The sequence below is a fragment of the Schistocerca nitens genome, chromosome 12 (assembly GCF_023898315.1).
Source record: "Schistocerca nitens isolate TAMUIC-IGC-003100 chromosome 12, iqSchNite1.1, whole genome shotgun sequence".
In the NCBI taxonomy this organism is placed as follows: domain Eukaryota; kingdom Metazoa; phylum Arthropoda; class Insecta; order Orthoptera; family Acrididae; genus Schistocerca; species Schistocerca nitens.
The window spans coordinates 142,600,509-142,623,667 of record NC_064625.1 but is presented as its reverse complement, the minus strand read 5'-3'; the positions used below and the strand labels follow the sequence as shown (position 1 = coordinate 142,623,667).

At 43.4% G+C, this 23,159-nt stretch overlaps 1 protein-coding gene across 1 annotated transcript in view; it reads left to right on the top strand.

The window, feature by feature from the left end:
• The window catches only part of LOC126215319 (aminopeptidase N-like), a 287,758-nt gene that overhangs the window by 68,603 nt on the left and 195,996 nt on the right, over positions 1 to 23,159 (top strand). The window contains exons 3-4 of the mRNA XM_049942000.1: positions 4,129 to 4,394; positions 20,837 to 20,992. Coding sequence (XP_049797957.1) covers positions 4,129 to 4,394; positions 20,837 to 20,992 — 422 coding nt within the window. The remainder of the gene's footprint in view (positions 1 to 4,128; positions 4,395 to 20,836; positions 20,993 to 23,159) is intronic.

Sequence of the window (23,159 nt, the reverse complement as noted above, 5' to 3'; positions counted from 1 at the left end):
GGTGTGGGGAGCGATCTCCTACACTGGCCGTACGCCACTGGTGATCATCGAGGGGACACTGAATACTGCACGGTACATCCAAACCGTCATCGAACCCATCGTTCTACCATTCCTAGACCGGCAAGGGAACTTGCTGTTCCAACAGGACAATGCACGTCCGCATGTATCCCGTGCCACCCAACGTGCTCTAGAAGGTGTACGTCAACTACCCTGGCCAGCAAGATCTCCGGATCTGTCCCCCATTGAGCATGTTTGGGACTGGATGAAGCGTCGTCTCACGCGGTCTGCACGTCCAGCACGAACGCTGGTCCAACTGAGGCGCCAGGTGGAAATGGCATGGCAAGCCGTTCCACAGGACTACATCCAGCATCTCTACGATCGTCTCCATGGGAGAATAGCAGCCTGCATTGCTGCGAAAGGTGGATGTACACTGTACTAGTGCCGACATTGTGCATGCTCTGTTGCCTGTGTCTATGTGCCTGTGGTTCTGTCAGTGTGATCATGTGATGTATCTGACCCCAGGAATGTGTCAATAAAGTTTCCCCTTCCTGGGACAATGAATTCACGGTGTTCTTATTTCAATTTCCAGGAGTGTATTTATACTCGGCTTCGTGGCTCTGTTTCGCTAAGGCCGGTATTACACTATCAAATTTCTTTGTCAAAGATTTGATCAAAGATGTGATCCAATATTCCGTCCAATATATTTGACAAAGATCTTTGACGTAGCGCTAGAAGGGGTATTACACTGTCATCAAATTTTTCGTCAAAGTTCAAGATGGCTGACAACAACTTGTTATTAACCGCAGCAGTTGTACGTACCCCAATTGCATTGTGTGCACATGCGGAAAAGAAGTGGGGGAAAAATGGAACCATACATACGAGGTTGACAGTCTTAAAAGTCCTGGGATTGCAACTTGATAATAAATTCAGTTGGTAGGAGTACACCACAGAACTGCAGAACGGCCTTAACAAATCTGTATTTGCAATTCGAGTGTTAGCAGACATAGGCAACATAAAAATGGAAAAGCTTGCATACTTTGCCTACTTTCATTCCATAATGTCATATGGGATAATATTTTGGGGTAAATCTTGAAGTCAAACAAAAGTTTTCAGAGTCCAAAAGCGTGTAATACGTATTATTTGTGGAGTAAATTCACGGACGTCCTACAGAAACCTCTTCAAAGAACTGGATATACTAACTACTGCCTCTCAGTATATTTACTTCTTAATGAAATTTGTCAATAGAAACAAATGGTGTATTGTATTTATTCATACTATTACTATTGTTATTTCAGCTTTAAAAAAATCGAAATGTTCCACATCCACGAGGATCTCCTCAGTGCGGATCTATGGAACGAAAAACTAATCTAATCTGGGTGAAGCCGTGGGTTTTATGACGACACGATAAAAGCATTCAACAAAACTTGTTACGTGAGCTTACAGTGAAAGACGTCAAGTCGTACATCAATTACTTAAGAATGGATGAGCATACATTTCTGTATGTGCTCAATGAAGTGTATCCTCATATCACAAAGCACAATATTCACTTAAGAACTGCTACATCTTCAGAAGACAGGATCACTGTAACACTCCGATTCCTTGCTACAGGAGAGGGTTATGTTATGTTAGGTTAGGTTAGGTTAGGTCAGGTCAGGTCAGGTCTCCAATCTTCTTAATCTATTTTTGTATTCAGGGTGCCTCACGTTGTAAAGAGTCTCATCAGCTTCAGACATCTTTATTAATTTTGTAGTTGTCGGCACACACCAGTTGTATTTACCGGCAATGTTTATAAAAACACTACAGACGACAGAACGCTGCAGCGATGCTAGCGCTCCATGTGGTAACATGTCACACTGCAGTGAACAGAAGACAAGCGGTTTCTTTGATCAAATATACAGCGAGGCCCTAGATTTGATCAAATATTGGACGACATTTGACAAAGTCCCTATTAATCTATCAAATATCTTTGACAAAGATATTGGACAAAGATATTGGACAAAGAAATTTGACAGTGTAATACCGGCCTAACGCATCGCTCCGAGTCCCGTTCGCCCCATACCACGGTTGCGCTAGTGGGCGACATGCGAACCGCTGTGTTTACGCTTTTCTGCGGTTCGATGGCCGCTGTGGCCTCCATTCCACTTCACAACCGCTGGTCAGTGTAACTTACTGCAATCCAACCCACACCCGGCTGTAACTTGTGCGCTCCGAAATACTGCACCAAATCTAACTTCCCTGTCTTAAACTGTGCTGCAGCTACACGTGGTGTTCTATGAGAGCCATGGGTGTTCTGCAAGTCTGCATTACTACTAAGGATGTGACCATCGCATGGTACAGACTCTGTCTTCCAAGAAGATAAGGCCCTGTACACACAGCTCACATCATCTGGGACTGGTTTTGTGAGCGTGTGGTTGAACTGTCGCGTCTGCTGTGGCCACCAGATCTCAATATCATTCAGCCTCTGTGGTCTTTGAAGTGACAGGTGTGAGAGCACTACCCATCTGCATCATCATTACCTGCATTTGTCAATCTTTTGCGTGAAGAATGGGATAAGAACCCCTTGAAAACCATATAGGACCTTTATTTATCCGGTTGGACATGACTGAAAGCAAATTTGAATGCAAACAGTTTTCCTACACCCCAATACACGTTGTAAAGTGTTGTGTTAATGGTGTTTCCTCATTTCTGTCAGCCCACCTGTATGATACTGAAAATGAGACAGCTGGTGTTTGCCGGCCGCGGTGGCCGTGCGGTTCTAGGCGCTCCAGTCCGGAGCCGCGCTGTTGCTACGGTCGCAGGTTCGAATCCTGCCTTGGGCATTGGTGTATGTGATGTCCTTAGGTTAGTTAGGTTTAAAGGGCTCTGGAACGCCCTATACTTGCAATGTTAAAATAACGCTTATAAATTACATCTTTCCTCACAAAGTATTTGAGGTAGGAAGTTGAACTTTTTACAGATTATTTGTTGGAATATGGGCTACAACTTAACACAGGGATTTTACAAAATTTTAGTTCAGTTATTAAAGATCATTTTTTTTCAATTGTAATGAAAATTCACAACTTTTTTGCAATTTTTTATTTATATATTCAAAAATATACAGTTTTTTGGAAAAAGGCTCTGTTAAATTATGCAGAAGGTACTGTGTAACATTTACTGAAAGTTTGAAACAAATATGTTTGGAAGATCCTAAGAAAACATGTAATTAGTATGAGAAAATAAAAGTTTTGGGAATCGAGCGACAAAGATTGGATTAACTTTTTAGTGCATTCCAGGTCCATAGGATGGATTATCTTCATCCTCTGCAAACTCCTCCTCCAGCTTCCTCTTGTTCCTCCTCCTGTTTACTCTTGCTTGTATTTCTAGACTCTTTACAGCCCTGTCTGCAGCCCGAAGGCGTTCCTTGTCTAAAGCAAGCATCGCTCGTACCATGTTAGAACCTATCTTCATTCCCATATTTCTAAATACCTTGGCTTTCCAAGATTTCTCCTTTTCTTAAAAGCCTTCAGAGGATTTCTAATAACTTTACTTTTACTCATTATTATACTTCAACAAAACAGACTCAAGAAACAGAATTAATTACGAATATTTTCGAGATAACGACAGAGTAAATAAACATGAAACAATCGACAATCACACCAGAGATATATATTGAACCATCACAGGTTAGCCACAACACATACTTTATCTCACATCACTAAAATGTACCTGATGATCACGGACGTTAATAATAACACCATTTGACAGCAGTTTAACAGCGCCACAGTTGGTCACGCCCATGTAAAACACATTTCAAAAAAAATTTAAAAATGGTTGTAGTCTTCGGAATTGAATAAATTATATATCTATTAAAAGGTAATAGTCTGCAGATTCAGAAAACGCAAAAAAGTAAAAATTGAACTTTTCATGATTTTGAGCCTTTCCGGAGCCCCTTAAGTAGTTCTAAGTTCTAGGGGACTGATGACCACAGCAGTTGAGTCCCATAGTGCTCAGAGCCATTTTGAACAGCTGGTGTTTGTCACTAGGACATGGCAACTGTTGTTGATGTGCCGTGCTGCTCTGAAGGCTCTTCTTCAATCCACTGTGTCTCTAGCCCAAACCACTACTCACTGTGTTTGTGGTCTGTGCCAGGTGGTGGACAATTCGTCAACTGCGATCGTGCTGCATGCCGGGCCAGACCTGACAGTGAGTGGCGCCACGGCCCTGTGGAACGAGGGTGCTCTGACTGTGTCCCAGCCTGAGGTCATAGACGCAGATCGGGAGTTCCTGCAGGTGGACCTGGAGGAGCCTCTGGAAGCAGGGACCTTCCTGCTGCTCACACTCACCTTCTCTGGGGAGCTGCCCACCGACATGAAGGGCTTCTACCTCAGCAGCTACCAGCACGCCGGCACCACCAGGTACTCAACAGGTTTTGAGCAGTCAGGTGATGAACACCTTGCTCTAGAACATGGGCTTCATCTAATAGACCAGCTATCTGTGACTTTTTAATCATCATCATCATGATCATCATATACAATTTTTATTCAGCCACCCTTGCCTATTCCAGTTTCAAGCAGACTACATTGCACATTTTGAGCATTTTTTGCATTAATGTGGTATTTGCAGGTAATCATGCTGTAACAGCATGCGTTCTCAGAAATGATAAGTTCACAAAGGTACATGTATCATATTGGAACAACCGAAATAAAATGTCCAAACGTACCTACCTTCTGTATTTTAATTTGAAAAACCTACCTGTTACCAAATGTTCGTCTAAAATTGTGAGTCATATGTTTGTGACTATTACAGCGCCATCTATTATAAAGCGAAAAAAGTGGTCCAACTAAAACATTCATGTTTCTTTACGTACTACATGAATATGCAATAAAAATGGGGGTTCCTATTTAAAAAAAGGCAGTTGATATCCGTTTGACCTATGGCAGCGCCATCTAGCGGTCCAACCATAGCGCCATCTGGTTTCCCCCTTCAAGCTAGAGAAGTTTCGTTCTTTGTAGTTTTTTCGTTTGACGCTTATTTCGTGAGATATTTGGCCCAGTCACGATCAATGGACCACCCCTGTAGAGCGTTGGGAGATTGTATTGCTTTAATGGCTTGAAATAATCCAGCCAAGTGAGTACTTTTCTACCTCCTCGATAGTAGGCACTATTAGTTTGTGCACTTAATGGACTCCAATTCGTACGTATGCTGTTGTAGATTAACCTGCACATGAGATTCAAATGGCTCTGAGCACTATGGGACTCAACTGCTGTGGTCATCAGTCCCCTAGAACTTAGAACTACTTAAACCTAACTAACCGAAGGACATCACACACACCCATGCCCGAGGCAGGATTCGAACCTGCGAACCGAGCGAGGTGGCGCAGTGGTTAGACACTGGACTCGCATTCGGGAGGACGACGGTTCAATCCCGCGTCCGGCCATCCTGATTTAGGTTTTCCGTGATTTCCCTAAATCGCTCCAGGCAAATGCCGGGATGGTTCCTCTCAAAGGGCACGGCCGACTTCCTTCCCCATCCTTCCCTAATCCGATGAGACCGATGACCTCGCTGTCTGGTCTCCTTCCCCAAAACCAACCAACCGAACCTGCGACCGTAGCAGCAGCGCGGCTCCGGACTGGAGCGCCTAGAACCGCACGGCCACCGAGGCCGGCTCACATGCGATTCATTATCGCGAAACCGGCTGTATCTTGACTCCACAGTAAATGAGGATTCATAGCTACAAGCGAACTCTACAATTTTTTAGAAGGTTTTACAGCAATTTTTTTAAAATTTAACTTTTGTGTGAGTTTACTGTAGCAAAACCGTGTTGCTCAATGTTTTTGGAAGCGTTGACTTTTCTTATAGTTCGTGGGAGGTAGAATCGCACCCTTAATCTGGTACGTAGTCAGTTTTTCTGTGGTTCACTCTCAGTCTATTTTCTGTGCTTATTAGATTACTCATTCAATTCGACATGTCCTATAACTTCTCCGAATTTTCACTGTTGTTAGCATTATCAGCAGCTACTGCTATCAATGATATCCTTTCACTTCGAATTTTAACACTGCAGAATACTTATATTATTTCAAAGTTGTTTCTTTAATGCACATAGTGATCAGTAGTGGAGAAAGGTTGCATCCTTTTCTCACATCTTTTTTAATCTGAGCACTTCGCTGGTGGTCTCCAATTCCTGTTGCCCCCTCTTTGTTCTTGAAAGATGAGCACCAGTAGAGTATTCTGCCTTAATAAAAATGACCTGAAGTTTGCCATAAATGCAGAAGAGGTGACTGTCATGTGCTACTTAGAGTCAGCAAAGGTTCCGACACTCACAACTTCGACATTTACATAGCAGCCTCTAGTTCTTGCAAAGTGCAGTGCAATGGTTTCGCTCATATCTGACGACTCACCAGCAGTAAGCCATGCCTTGCACTGTAAAGTCACAATAGAGGCAGGTAGTATCACATGTCCCCCAGGGTACGGTATTAGGACCTACACTCTTTTCAATCTATGATAATGAGATGTCTTCACTATTGTCCTACTGCAAATAAATGTATGTTGATGACCTCCAGTTGTATCTTAGTGCAAAACCAATAAACCTAAGGACAACTATCGAGAACCCCAATTCCGACCTGTGTGCACTATCAAAATAGGCACGGGATATACAGGTAGTGCTAAAACTCAGTACATCCAAAACCAAAGTGGTACTGATTGGTCATTCTAGTCTCATAGTCCGAACATTGGAAACCCTTTATCATCTTTAATCCTAAATGGGACAAATATCAACTTCCCTACCTCAGTAAAGACTCTTTGAGTAATATTAGATGAAAATCTAAACTGGAATGAGCACGTAACTGCAGTGCGCAAGAGGCATCAGCATCTCACCATGCTGTGAAAAGTATAAAAAGCTGTTCTCTCTAGACCTCAAAAAGAAACTTGTACAAACACTTCCACTTCGAATTAATCATTACAGTGAGGTTTTCCTGCAAGGTACGAGGGTCGTTGAATAAGTAATGCCCCAATTTTTTTTCTCAGAACATGTTTATTGCTAAGAGTCAGAATTTCGTGACAATATACGTCAACATGTCTTGTCCATGATCTATTTTTCTACATTCCATCACGTTCTGTGGCCATACGCCAACGTTGTGGAAGAGCATGTATTCCTTTCTGGTGAAAGCTCGTCCTACAGGTGTAGCCATGTTTTCACCGCACGACTGACGCTCTCGTCACCTTCAGAGTGTGTTCCCCGTAGAGAATCTTTAAGCAGTCCAAAGAGATGGAAGTCCGAGGGTGCCAGGTCTGGACTGTAGGGTGGATGAGGCAGTGATGTCCAACCCAATTTCGCGATGTGTTCACGGGTTCTCAGACATGCCTGTGGGCGTGCATCATCGTGTTGGAGCAAGATTTCTATTGGATTATTGTCCAATTGAACACGTCGGAAAAGGTTCTTGATTTTATTCAGAGTTTTCACGTATGCCTCTGAACTGATGAGTGACCATCTTCGCATCACACCCGCGAGAATGACTCCATCACAATCACAGAAGACTGTCACCGTGACATTTCCAGCTGAGGGGGTTATCTCGACTTTCGTCTCTTGTGGTGAATGAGGATGTTGCCTCTCCATGGACTGCCTTTTTGTTTCCGGCGTAAAGTGCTGCACCCAGCCTTCGTACCCTGTAACGATCCGTGACAGAAAGGCCTCTCCATCGGTATCAAAACGCTCCAACAATTCACATGAAATGACCTTTCTTTGAATCTTATCGTCTGCTGTGAGCATTCGTGGAACGCACTGTAAGCACCTCTTTGAATATCCGAGAGTCTCTATCATTGCAGACGCACTTCCAATGCTGACCGACAACTGTAGATCCAATTGTCGAGTGGTGATGCGCCGGTCTGCACGAATAACGGCATCCGCACGATTCAGCACGTCTGGAGCAGTGGCTGTGACAGGACGTCCACAGCGTGGCAGATCGTGGAGCTCTGTTTCTGCATTTCCTGAGGCTGTAACTTTCATTACCCATTACTGTACTCCTATCAACTGCAACATCGCCATACACTGCACACAAACGTTTATGGATGTTCACCACGGTTTCTTTTTCTGCAGACGAGAATTCAATAACGGTATGCTGCTTGTAACGTGAGTCGTATGTGGGCGCCATTTTGACGCTGTACTACAGCTCTGCCATCTGCCAGAACGGTTCGAAACTTCACCGTCACACAGAACAAACATCGAATGTGAAGCATCAACAAGGACGTTTGTCTGTGTATATTAATGGCCTTTTTTTTTTTAAAAAAAAAGTGAGCTATTACTTACTGAACGACCCTCGTATTTCTCAACAAAGCCCACAGCCGACGAAACTGGTTATGAATGCCTCTATTCGTTATGTCTGCGATGTTTGACTCCGATCATTTCACCGCCATATGCACAACTATCGTCTGCTTGCAGACAAGTGTAGAGATTTCTGTACCCCCTGGCTTTTGTAATTTTGTCTTATGAGCACACACTGTTCCCCATGTCTCTCTTAGGCCTTAACGCTCTTGTCTGAGCAAGATGACAGAAAGACCCATTCCCATCAGAGAAAAATCCTTCTTGTCCCTCGGCATCGTTAGCCACTTTCTCTAAATCCCTCTCAATAGCAGGAACCCGCCTCTTGAATAACCTCCATACATTATAATAAGAAGGGCTTCATTCAATAGTGGTACAAGTCCATTTTTGTTCATTTTGAGATACAGAGTCCTAAAGTTAAATGAGAGCTGAAAAATCTGCAGTTGAGATACCAGAAATATTAAAGTATGTGGCTTTTTGCTAGAGATGAACTTTTCTTTCTGTTTGTTTGGATTTCAGAAGCATTATAAGCATAAAAATGAAGGTAATGGACTTTTAACACTATTGAAATAAGCCCTTCATAATAGACAACTGAACATCGTCTCCAGCTGCAGAAGCCGACGTATCTACTAAACGATGTACGTACTAAAGCAATGATGATTACCATTGTCTCTGTATGCACTCGTTACCCTTGTAGATCCTTCCCCCTTTCCCGGTACTCTTAGCTGGTGCAGTCTGCTTAACTTCCCTTTCCCTCCATCTTGTTACATCGGAAACTATCTGTTTTGTGCTCCTATAAATTCTTTTTATATCTGCCACTATCGTTATTGTGATTATTCAAATACACTACTGGCCATTAAAATTGCTACACCAAGAAGAAATGCAGATGATAAACGGGTATTCATTGGACAAATATATTATACTAGAACTGACGTGTGATTTCATTTTCACGCAATTTGGGTGCATAGATCCTGAGAAATCAGTACCCACAAAACCACCTCTGGGCGTAATAACGGCCTTGATACGCCTGGGCATTGAGTCAAACAGAGTTTGGATGGCGTCTATAGGTACAGCTGCCCATGCAGCTTCAACACGATACCACAGTTCATCAACAGTAGTGACTGTCGTATTGTGACGAGCCAGTTGCTCGGCCACCGTTAACCAGACATTTTCAGTTGGTCAGAGATTTGGAGAATGTGCTGGCCAGGCCAGCCGTCTAACATTTTCCGTATCCATAAAGTCCCGTACAGGACCTGCAACATGCGGTCGTGCATTATCTTGCTGAAATGTAGGGTTTCGCAGGGATCGAATGAAGGGTAGAGTCTCGGTAGTAACACATCTGAAATGTAACGTCCACTGTTCAAAGTGCCGTCAGTGGGAACAAGAGGTGACCGAGACGTGTAACCAATGGCACCCCATACCATCACGCCGGGTGATACGCCAATATGGCGATGACGAATACACGCTTCCAAAGTGCGTTCACTGCGATGTCGCCAAACACGGATGCGACCATCGTGATGCTGTAAACAGAATCTGAATTCATCCTAAAAAATGACATTTTGCCATTCGTGCACCCAGGTTCATCATTGAGCACACCATCGCAGGCGCTCCTGGTTGTGATGCAGCGCCAAGGGTAACCGCAGCCGTGGTCTCCGAGCTGATAGTCCATGCTGCTGCAAACGTCGTCGAACTGTTCGTGCAGATGGTTGTTGTCTTGAAAACGTCTCCATCTGGTTACTCAGGGATCGAGACGTGGCTGCATGATCCGTTACAGCCATGTGGATAAGATGCCTGTCATCTCGACTGCTAGTGATGCGAGGCCGTTGGGATCCAGCACAGCGTTCCGTATCACCCTCCTGAACCCACCGATTCCATATTCTGCTAACAGTCATTGGATCTCGAACAACGCGAGCAGCAATGTCGCGATGTGATAAACCGCAATCGCGATAGGCTACAATCCGACCTTTATCAAAGTCGGAAACGTGATGTTACGTATTTCTCCTCCTCACACGAGACATCACAACAACGTTTCACCAGGCAACGCCGGTCATCTGCTGTTTGTGTATGCGAAATCGGTTGGAAACTTTCCTCATGTCAGCACGTTGCAGGTGTCGCCATCGGCGCCAACCTTGTGTGAATGCTCTGAAAAGCTAATTATTTGCATATCATAGCATCTTCTTCCTGTCGGTTACATTTCGCGTCTGTAGCACGTCATCTTCGTGGCGTAGCAATCTTAATGGTCAGTAGTGCATGTTTGGGAAGGCCACGTGCAGAATCTAGGTTAGGAGAGGGGAGTGGGGTCTTGATGCTCAGTTCCTATCGGAGCTAAAAACATGCAGTAAAAAGCTTTTTGGTCTAGCCTAAGACAGCGGCCATCCGTATTGTCATTTGTACACCTGTCTTACTGTAGCTGTGTTACCCTATGTTAACCAACGTTTGAACAACGAACTGGAACTGGCGCCCTTGTAAATTGTGCAAATCTATTGACTCTTTTTGAAAACAAATGTTAGGGGACTGAAATTAACGATCAGCTAATTGTACCATTTGTATGTGGACCATTCGGATTTGACGTGCAAATAGACCTATGTGCGAAAAACCAGTTATTCGGACTGATTTCTGAAGTGCGCCACTTCTTTACATTAAACTTATACAAATTTGTTAAAATCTTGCGCTAAGGTACGGTATATAAATGGATAAGGCCGAAACTTATTTTTTATTCAATAATCTTTATCCATTGCCGAGATACAAAGGTTTAAATTCGAGATAAATGTAGCACATAGAAATCATTCTTGCGTGAACTGAATGTGCGGAAACGGTTTGAAATGATTGAAATAAATAAAAAATGAATTCTTACGGTAAAATTAAACTTACTTTCAAAACTAGTTTCATTCGGATTTTATGTACCAAAAAAACTTTTTGTGTGTTTTTTAGGAGCTCCACTTGTGCGAATCAGTTGAAATGTTGTAAGAAGGTAGACAGGGAGTTTCAGAAAGGACTTCACAATTTTAAAAATTCATATAAATTTATTGAAACAAGATATAGAGCTGGATTTAGTGTTATTTTGTAGGGAAACACATCAATTTTGTTTTACATTAAACTAAAGATGTTGTATGTGGTTTCCGTTGATTATCCTGCACACAGCCCATGGGAAGTCAATTTCTTCCCAAACTTGCTGTAACATTGCATGTGTAACTTTCTCAGTGGCGGCGTAAATTCTTGCTGTAAGTTCAGGTACAGAAGCCAGCACAGGGTATCCTTGATGAATCCCCATAAATAAAATCGAATGGTGTCAGGTCTGGGGAACGTGGGGCCCATTCAACTGGCACATCACGGCCAATCCATTGACCTGGAAAGCGGTCACCGAGAAAATTCTGGACGTCAGGCAGGTAGTGGGGTGGTGCACAAAGTAAACATTCAGTTTTTGGTCATCCTCATCGATATGAGGTATCAAAAACTGTTGTAACGTATCCAGGTACACACTATCCCATTGATGGTTCTCTCATAGAAAAAAGTAAGACATGCTTGGACGACCTGATGATTTCCCATGTCTTACCGAGCATCCTGTTTCTACAAAACATTTATGCTACTCGTAAGTTGTAGGCCTACTATGAGGATCTTTAGCGTACTTGGTACAGAAAATACTCTGAACTGTTGTTGCGGACTTCGATTCTTCAAACCAAAACATCCAGCTAGCACACTCAGTTCCAGTGAAGGCAGCCATCTTTAACGCTACTGCCGCTAGCGCTCCTTACGGTGCGTTTCGGCACTAGAGAACTACGCGAGAGAGAACTTGATGTATTTCCCTACAAATTGACACTACATTCACCTTTGTAGGTACTATGAATTAACATCTTCAACTTTTTTTAGTCCTGTCTTCCTCAGTTGCGGTATATTGATAATTTTTACTTATGGACCGACTGACAGCAATTGAATAAAACACAATTTTAGTGCCATACGCGTGTAGCTTTTTTTTCTGTAAGGCATCATCAGTGGCCTGGAATATGTACATATGTTAGCTATTTAATTTACATTTTTGTCACTGTGCATATAGGTTATAAACAGTTCTGGTGGTTGGTATTTCCTATTAAGTAGTAAAGTTTTGAACTGTACTTACAGGTTGCGTGGACAATTTCTTACATATTACACTCCCGTTGCATTTTTGGTGTTGTTCTTCTTATGACTGCCAATTTGCTGTTTTTTCCCACATTCCACAGCACTATGAACTCAACGCTTGTTTCGGTGCAATGTTTTGGTTTCTATTGCCGACTGTCAAATGTTTTTGCCAAAGATCGAATGTTATTGCCAACTTTAGAGTGTAATTATTGAAGTATCTGTGATCTGTTCGTGTATGCATTTGTGTGAGCGTTTCTGTGTGTGTGTGTGTGTGTGTGAGTGTGTGTTTTTGGTGTGATATAGTTTTGTTGTGTGTGTGTGTGTGTGTGTGTGTTATGGTGTGTTATGTTTTTTGGCTCTGCTTATGTGTGTGTGTGTGTGTGTGTGTGTGTGTGTGTGGCGGGGGAAGAATTTTTTTGTTTTATGTTATCATTTCCTTTATTAAATGTAGTAGGGAGCCTGTGCTGATAAAGGCGAAACGCGTATGGCACTAAAATTGTGTTTTATTCAGTTGCTGTCAGACGGTCCATAAGTAAAAATTATCAGTGTACCGTAATACTATGAATTAATTTATATGAATTTTCAAAGTCGTAGAGTCCTTTTTGAAACACCCTGTACACGTAATTAACAGTTCGAAAGGCAATATAAAACCTATACCTGATCAGTTGTCGCCTGTGTTAGCAAAAATCTACACAGATTGCCAAGCTATGGCGATCTAATGTCAAAATTATGGTAGAGTAAAACTTCGGAGCAAGAATGAAAAATGCTCCTACCACAGCACAACAAAAGACGAGTCTGTCATGTGCAGAGTTAGGTATGTAAGGAAAGGGAACTAGTTTTTCGATTTATCTGGCAGTTTCAAAGATACTTAAAACAAAACATCTTGACATACTCGCACTTTTTTTGCAAACTGACCCTACTTCCCCAGCGCAGTGTGCTCTCTTAGCGAAAGGTCTTGGCACACCTGCATTTTGCAATTTATGGGCCAAAGTCCATGATCCTATGCCCGAAATCTAGAAGATTCGATAGCCATGGTAAACAGTCTACTGTATAATATCATATGGCTGAAGAGCATACATGTAATAGCTGAAAAAATGATTTTCTGGGGTGATAAGATTTCTGATGTGGATTTGTTCCTGGTGGGTGGGTTCGGGGGGGGGGGGGGGAGGGGGGTGATGACACTATGTCTTATGTTACACTCCTGGAAATTGAAATAAGAACACCGTGAATTCATTGTCCCAGGAAGGGGAAACTTTATTGACACATTCCTGGGGTCAGATACATCACATGATCACACTGACAGAACCACAGGCACATAGACACAGGCAACAGAGCATGCACAATGTCGGCACTAGTACAGTGTATATCCACCTTTCGCAGCAATGCAGGCTGCTATTCTCCCATGGAGACGATCGTAGAGATGCTGGATGTAGTCCTGTGGAACGGCTTGCCATGCCGTTTCCACCTGGCGCCTCAGTTGGACCAGTGTTCGTGCTGGACGTGCAGACCGCGTGAGACGACGCTTCATCCAGTCCCAAACACGCTCAATGGGGGACAGATCCGGAGATCTTGCTGGCCAGGGTAGTTGACTTACACCTTCTAGAGCACGTTGGGTGGCACGGGATACATGCGGACGTGCATTGTCCTGTTGGAACAGCAAGTTCCCTTGCCGGTCTAGGAATGGTAGAACGATGGGTTCGATGACGGTTTGGATGTACCGTGCACTATTCAGTGTCCCCTCGACGATCACCAGTGGTGTACGGCCAGTGTAGGAGATCGCTCCCCACACCATGATGCCGGGTGTTGGCCCTGTGTGCCTCGGTCGTATGCAGTCTTGATTGTGGCGCTCACCTGCACGGCGCCAAACACGCATACGACCATCATTGGCACCAAGGCAGAAGCGACTCTCATCGCTGAAGACGACACGTCTCCATTCGTCCCTCCATTCACGCCTGTCGCGACACCACTGGAGGCGGGCTGCACGACGTTGGGGCGTGAGCGGAAGACGGCCTAACGGTGTGCGGGACCGTAGCCCAGCTTCATGGAGACGGTTGCGAATGGTCCTCGGCGATACCCCAGGAGCAACAGTGTCCCTAATTTGCTGGGAAGTGGCGGTGCGGTCCCCTACGGCACTGCGTAGGATCCTACGGTCTTGGCGTGCATCCGTGCGTCGCTGCGGTCCGGTCCCAGGTCGACGGGCACGTGCACCTTCCGCCGACCACTGGCGACAACATCGATGTACTGTGGAGACCTCACGCCCCACGTGTTGAGCAATTCGGCGGTACGTCCACCCGGCCTCCCGCATGCCCACTATACGCCCTCGCTCAAAGTCCGTCAACTGCACATACGGTTCACATCCACGCTGTCGCGGCATGCTACCAGTGTTAAAGACTGCGATGGAGCTCCGTATGCCACGGCAAACTGGCTGACACTGACGGCGGCGGTGCACAAATGCTGCGCAGCTAGCGCCATTCGACGGCCAACACCGCGGTTCCTGGTGTGTCCGCTGTGCCGTGCGTGTGATCATTGCTTGTACAGCCCTCTCGCAGTGTCCGGAGCAAGTATGGTGGGTCTGACACACCGGTGTCAATGTGTTCTTTTTTCAATTTCCAGTAGTGTACTTTACTTGACACGATCAATTATATTACATGACATGGGTTGTAATGCTAACAAGTACGAGGGTTGGAACTTAAATAGTGGAAACTATGCTCCAAAAACGAACAGTAATACTGTGCATTGACGGTCTGCCGTGGAGGAACGTAATGCGTTAGGATAACACCATCACAGTCGTACACGAGAATCACCATAACTTTCACCATACTGGGGCTCTGCAGCATCACCTGCAACCAGCTTTGCGAAAGAAGCGGCGACACTTTAATAATAATAATAATAATAGCTTTATTCAACATCGAATGGTACACTGCACATGTACAATGAAACAGTAATGATTAAAGTTATTTGTACAATACACAAGACACATTCTTCTGAATACGTCATTAATTTACAATAAAATTACAATAAGATGTTAACTGATTTCTATTCACATAATTTCACAAAGCATTTGTTGTTCTTCATATAAGTATGTTATTCTTCTAATGTGTAGAAAGGGTGTTTTACTAAAAATTTCTTAAGCTGATGTTTGAGTTTAATTGTAGGAAGAGCCATGACTGCACTAGGCAGTGCATTAGCTAACTTTATACCTGCGTACTGAGGCCCCTTTTCGTAAAGTGCTGTTCTGTGGCTGCCAATGTAAAATCTTTCTTCATTTCTAGTATTGTACTGGTGGAAATCTGAATAAGTGTTTGGGTGCAGTCTTTTCACAAGCAATATGGCTTTCAGAATGAATGTGTTTATAACAGTTAACACCTCTATTTTTGGAAACAAGTTGCGGCAAGATTCCCTATATTTTGCTCCACAGATTATTCTCACACCTCTTTTTTGAAGAATGAGTAGTTTATCTAGATTAGCTTTGGTTGTTGCCCCCCAAATTTCAATACCATAGTTCATGTGAGAGGAGAAAAGAGCATGCTATGCAGTCTTTAGGACTACGGTGTCTCTACAGAACTTGCTAATACTACTGATTGCAAATATATTTTTTGACAACTTAGTTGCTAGGGAGTCAATACGTGTGTCCCATTTCAGGTTGCTTTGGATTGTTAAGCCAACCCACCCATCATTTTGCAATACAAGGCGCGGACGCATACAGCGCAAGCTGTGGCTGCTCTGTTCGGTTGATGGGACTGGGAAGTACTGTACCATCCACCATACTCCCCGCACTTAAGTCCTTGTGACTTTGATTTGATTCCGAGGATGAAGGGACCACTTCGTGGCATTCGCTTCAGAACTGTTCCAGAGATTCGACAGGCAGTAGATCGCTCCATTCGCACCATCAACAGAACAGGCTCTGCTAACGGTATACTACGCCTTCCACATGGCTCGCAACGGGTTCTAAACAACAATGGTGACTACTTTGAAGGACAGTAACAGGTGCAAACATGTAACTCTTTTGTATCGCTTGTGAATAAATTTGTGCCACTAAGTTCCAACTCTCGTACAAAAAGCGTAATGTGTCAGGACGTTCTGATTTAAATGTCTTTGAAACTGGCGAATAAGTCGAAAAGCTAGTTCCCTAACTCTGCCCAGGACATACTCGCCTTTTTTGCGCTATGATAGGAGCATATTTCGTTCTAGCCGCCACCACCACCACGATTATTATTATTATTTCTTTCCTTTCTCAGACATTATATCTGGTTAAAAATGGAATGTGACGCGGACCTTGATCAAGCGTGACTTCCTTTTAACTGTACGGTATACGTTACATTGCATTTAGGAACTTTCGGGCAATTGAACATGTATCAATAATTACAGATTTCTGTAGTTGTATATATACGTTTGGATGTAGCTGTATTGCGCTGATTTACTGGTGGATATTGTGTGGTATGACTCCTGTAGTTACCGAGAGAGGTGGCGCAGTGGTTAGACACTGGACTCGCATTCGGAAGGACGACGGTTCAATCCCGCGTCCGGCCATCCTGATTTAGGTTTTCCGTGATTTCCCTAAATCACTCCAGGCAAATGCCGGGATGGTTCCTCCGAAAGGGCACGGCCGACTTCCTTCCCCATCCTTCCCTAATCCGATGAGACCGATGACCACGCTGTCTGGTCTCCTTCCCCAAACCAACCAACCAACCAACTAACTAACTAACCAACTCCTGTAGTTGATAGTATAATTGGTATAATGTCAACTTTATCCTGATGCCACATGTCCTTGACTTCCTCAGCCAGGTGGATGTATTTTTCAATTTTTTTCTCCTGTTTTCTTTTGTATATTTGTTGCATTGGGTATGGATATTTCGATTAGTTGTGTTAATTTCTTCTGTTTATTGGTGAGTATGATGTCAGGTTTGTTATGTGGTGTTGTTTTATCTGTTATAATGGTTCTGTTCCAGTATAATTTGTATTCATCATTCTCCAGTACATTTTGTGGTGCATACTTATATGTGGGAACGTGTCGTTTTATTAGTTTATGTTGTGTGGCAAGTTGATGTATTATTTTTGCTACATTGTCATGTCTTCTGGTGTATTCTGTATTTGCTAGTATTGTACATCCGCTTGTGATGTGATCTACTGTTTCTATTTGTTGTTTGCAAAGTCTGCATATATCTGTTGTGCTATTGGGATCTTTAATAATATGCTTGCTGTAATATCTGGTGTTTATTATTATTATTATTATTATTATTATTATTATTATTATTATTATCATCATTCTTGTTGTGGCAGCAGCAGGAACAGCACCAATAGTGGGGAATACTGCCAGTACTAACTTTATTAGTTGTTGATGGCCCAGCATTTTGCGGAAGGGTTGCCCTTCTGTCACGTTGAACGATTCTCCTCAACCGTCGTTGGTCCCATTCTTGAAGGATCTTTTTCCGTCCACAGCGATGTCGGAGATTTGATGTTCTAGCCGATTCCTGACATTCACGGCGCATTCGTGAAATGGCCGTAAGGGAAAATCGCTACCTCGGAGATGCAGTGTTTTACCGCTCGTGCGCCGACTATAACACCACGTTCAAACTCACTTAAATCTTGATTACGTGCCATTGTAGCAGCAGTAACCTATCTAACAACTGCGCCAGACACTTGTCATCCTTATCGTTATATATAAAATTCTCGTGTGCCAGTGTTAGTTGCCATACTCCTCCGAAACGGCTCCATCGATTGTGATGAAATTTTAGATGTGTATTCGGTAGGTCTGAGAATCGGTCGTAATCTGTTTTTCATACCCCTAAGTGATAAGAGTGGTCCACCCCAAAAATATTTTTCTTATTTTTTGGACAGAACTTTTTATTTTTATTTTTTTATGATGTGGCATTAAAAAATACACACAACCCTAAATTTTCACCCTTCTACCACCAACCGCTATTTTTAATAGCGATTTTAGTAATTTAATAATTTTCAACCCCACTCGACAACTGATCAATTATCACTTGATCAGTTATCCCTGGTAGGTGTCTACCGGTGACAGTCTTTCAGTATTCGATAGATAGGTAATTGAAGAAAACGTACCAAAAGCAACAACTCGAATATCCCTCGCTGAATCGACGTAACTAGACCGCGAAGTTTAACTAGGTTGCACACGTCATTCGCCAAACCGACATTTAGGCCTAGCGCACACGCATGTATTTTCATCGTACGATCAACAAAGAAGTGGAACAAAGAAGTTCCTATGCTCTCCTTTGTTTCCTCTAAAAGAATTTAATCGTACAATATTTTTACGTACGATAAAAATCGATGCGTGTGCGCTTGGCCTTCTTCATAATGCTGGCGAACACGTTTCGACACGAAATTGCCGCCATGTTTGTATGCTCACGGACGAGCTGTGTATCGGCTGCAATTGCTAAACCGCACGATCTACCGTAGAAACGCTAGAAGTAATAGTGGAAGACACTGCCGGACTTCCCCTTAAACCTTTTCTCACTCCCTACACACTTTTCGGCCATTATTATTGTTTGGGGGGGGGGGCATTATTATTGTTTGTGTTACGAGCTCCCGCCAACAACGGCTATTGTGTTACACGTATACATTGTGTTACACTTATACATTATTCTTAAAGACTAGAGATAATTTATACGGCAAAACAACGTTTGCCGGGTCAGCTATAACATGTAAAGATTTTCAGAGGCGGATCGAGGTTCGCCGGGTATAGCTAGTATTATACAGGGTGTTGCAAAAAGGTACGCCCAAACTTTCAGGAAACATTCCTCACACACAAATAAACGCTTAATTTCTATGTTAGAGCTCATTTTAGTTTCGTCAGTATGTTCTGTACATCCTCGATTCACCGCCAGTTGGCCCAGTTGAAGGAAGGTAATGTTGACTTCGGTGCTTGTGTTGACATGCGACTCATTGCTCTACAGTACTAGCATCAAGCACATCAATACGTAGCATCAACAGGTTAGTGTTCATCACGAACTTGGTTTACCAGTCAGGGCAATGTTTACAAATGCGGAGTTGGCAGAATCCCAATTGATGTATGGATTAGCACGGGGCAATAGCCGTGGCGCGGTACGTTTGTATCGAGACAGATTTCCAGAACGAAGGTGTCCCGACAGGAAGACGTTCGAAGCAATTGATCGGCATCTTAGGGAGCACGGAACATTCCAGCCTATGACTCGCGACTGGGGAAGACCCAGAACGTCGAGGACACCTGCAATGGACGAAGCGATTCTTCGTGCAGTTGACGATAACCCTAATTTCAGCGTCAGAGAAGTTGCTGCTGTACAAGGTAACGTTGACCACGTCACTGTATGGAGAGTGCTACGGGAGAACCAGTTGTTTCCGTACCATGTACAGCGTGTGCAGGCACTATCAGCAGCTGATTGGCCTCCACGGGTACACTTCTGCGAATGGTTCATCCAACAATGTGTCAATCCTCATTTCAGTGCAAATGTTGTCTTTACGGATGAGGCTTCATTCCAAAGTGATCAAATTGTAAATTTTCACAATCAACATGTGTGGGCTGACGAGTGTCCGCACGCAATTGTGCAATCACGTCATCAACACAGATTTTCTGTGAACGTTTGGGCAGGCATTGTTGGTGATGTCTCGATTGCGCCCCCATGTTCTTCCACCTACGCTCAATGGAGCACGTTATCATGATTTCATACGGGATACTCTACCTGTGCTGCTAGAACATGTGCCTTTACAAGCACGACACAACATGCGGTTCATGCACGATGGAGCTCCTGCACATTTCAGTCGAAGTGTTCGTACGCTTCTCAACAACAGATTCGGTGACCAATGGATTGGTAGAGGCGGACCAATTCCGTGGCCTCCACGCTCTCCTGACCTCAACCCTCTTGACTTTCATTTATGGAGGCATTTGAAAGCTCGTGTCTACGCAACCCCGGTACCAAATGTAGAGACTCTTCGTGCTCGTATTGTGGACGACTGTGATACAATACGCCACTCTCCAGGGCTGCATCAGCGCATCAGGGATTTCACGCGACGGAGGATGGATGCATGTATCCTCGCTAACTGAGGACATTTTGAACATTTCCTGTAACAAAGTGTTTGAAGTCACGCTGGTACGTTCTGTTGCTGTGTGTTTCCATTCCATGATTAATGTGATTTGAAGAGAAGTAATAAAATGAGCTCTAACAATGAAAGTAAGCGTTTCCAGACACATGTCCACATAACATATTTTCTTTTTGTGTGTGAGGAACGTTTCCTGAAAGTTTGGCCGTACCTTTTTGTAACACCCTGTATAGTTGTTGCCGACCGCAGTGCTGTGTTCTAACTGTTTGTATACATCTGTATTTAAATATGCATGCCTACACCAATTTTTTGGCGCTTCATTATAAGTAAATAACAACAAAATTAAATAAAAGGTACGCCCTGCGAAACAGCTAACTGCGTCCTCTGTGGCAGGTACCTGGCGGCTACCAAGTTTGAGCCGACGTACGCACGGAGGGCGTTCCCCTGCTTTGACGAGCCAGCACTGAAGGCCAGCTTCAGACTGAAGGTGGTAGTGCCGCCGGGGTTCGAAGCCATAAGCGCCACGGACGCCACCGTCTCCGAATCCAGGTAAGTAGACCAGAGTCTCTGCTAGTGAATGCTACTCAACACACGGTGTTCGTTTTAGTTTGAAATAACCGAACATCACGAGAAATGCGCGCCATGTGAAAAGAAAAAATGTGCACATGAAAAATTAATACATTCTAAGACATAAAAAAGCTGCTCCCCACGAAGGAATTGTCTGAAATGGACGGAAAGAGTTAGATGTGATGTACATAAACAATCTTCTTCTTCTTCGTGGATGGATCACTTAGGACCATGCGTAATCAACATTTGTTGGCCTTCCTTTTCGCCCAGTATTCCTTCATAAGCAACGAATGGGCTAGCTTTCGTTGCGTAGATCACGTATGTCGGTTAGTTTTTCTCTCTTCTTCCTCAAAACCCCATTGAAAGGGTACAGTACCGCCCGACATTGAAAATAGGTACAACATTCTTCGTTATTCTTGTCAGAACAACATATTTTTTGTAATAATAACTCAGTTTCGCTTAATACACCGAAGCCGGATACGAGTGTAGGAAAGAAGAACAATTTATTTATTTAATTGATCACATGTGCACTCCCACAAAATAAATCCCCACATCCAGTTTGGTGAGATCTGTGAAATGTATGAATGTACGGTCGTCTGCTAACCGCAGATGGTGAATGTGAATATATGATCATCTTTGAGACGGTCCTTTGGTCACCTTTGGTGGAACCAAAGAGATGAAATTTACCTGAGCTTTGAGCGCCTGAAATGTGGCTGACCAATACGGTAGCATGGTGCTCCCCCACCTCGGCGGGGGTGCGAGATGACGTGAAGAACAGCCATGTTTCAGCACTCTGGCGCTGGATCTTGTGTTGGTAAGACCTGTCTTAGGTGTGCTCCGTAAAGACAAAAGATAGGAGAGATGGTATGCATGTGAAATACTTAAGAGTAGTTTGGAATAATAATTTCCCTAATTCAGGAACTTTTGGGGGGAGAATTAAATGTCAGGCAGGTAATATTAAGGGGATCGTAGTAATCTTCGGAAGTGACCAACGGTCACTATGAAACCACGTGTAGCAATAAGTTGAAATACTTCCAAGTGCTTAAGTTAAGCTGAATTACTGGCATGTGTACTATAAGTTGGAAATATTTAAGAAATAGCGTGTGCAGGACTTGAAATTAGAGGCGAGTACTTCCACGTGGTGAGTACTGTGTGAGTCTCAATCTGTGTATGAGACAAAGAATAAAGAGAAGTACTCGTCCATGGTATCAGTTGAGGACTCGCGTGTGTGACGAATATGATCTTAGTATTACTTTGCATGTTATGTTTTCGTGTAACGCTTGATTCAAACTCTAATACTCTGAGAGAGAAACAAGGTGAGTCAGCCGTCTATCCAGCAACGCCACTTGGCTTGCATTGCACAGGAAGACGTGCATATATCCTCCAGAGTTCGTAGTAGGAAAGAAAAGTTACGAAGTGGGGCAGTGTCGTGTGAAACTGGGATGAATCCTAATTGAAGTGGGAAAGCTGAAAGCTAAGTGATTCTAACGTTGTGACTATTCTTTGTGATGTATTCTATGTTGCCAGTGTGATGTATTTCATGTAATTTAAGTATGTGTGGTTTGCATGGGAGAGTAGCAAGATAGGTTCAGAGGCAGTGGGTTATGCATGTTCCTTTTTGTACCGCTCGGTCTGGAGTAAATTTCCGTGATGATGGGCGTGAGAGTCGATGTCTGAGATATAGCAAAAGATCCACCATCAGATCCAGAAAGTGCACTGTAGCGTTAAATAATTACGAGACCATAAGATAGAGAATCACCAATGTAAAGCCATGCCCACTGGGCGGAGTTTCTCATATGTAATTGTTGTATAAAATGTAATGGTGTGTTTAGGTTATCTTTGAATCATAATAGAATTTATCTGAATAAAAAAGATAGTGAAAAGAAAAAGATTGGTGGCCTTTTCCTTCGTATAGTATGTTGTCATGATATCCAGAATTTATAATGTGTGCGCCACTCATATTCAGTGCGGTGGCCACGTGTTGATCAAAGGCGTTGGGAAAGAAAGAAAATGTGGTACTGCCAGTGAGTAGTGAACAGTCAGAGTTGTGTAAATTACTAACAGTCAGATATGCTTATCCGTTGCGTAATATTCAAACAGGAGAATAATTTGTAACTTAATTGTGAGTACTAGAGTTCATGTTACTCGA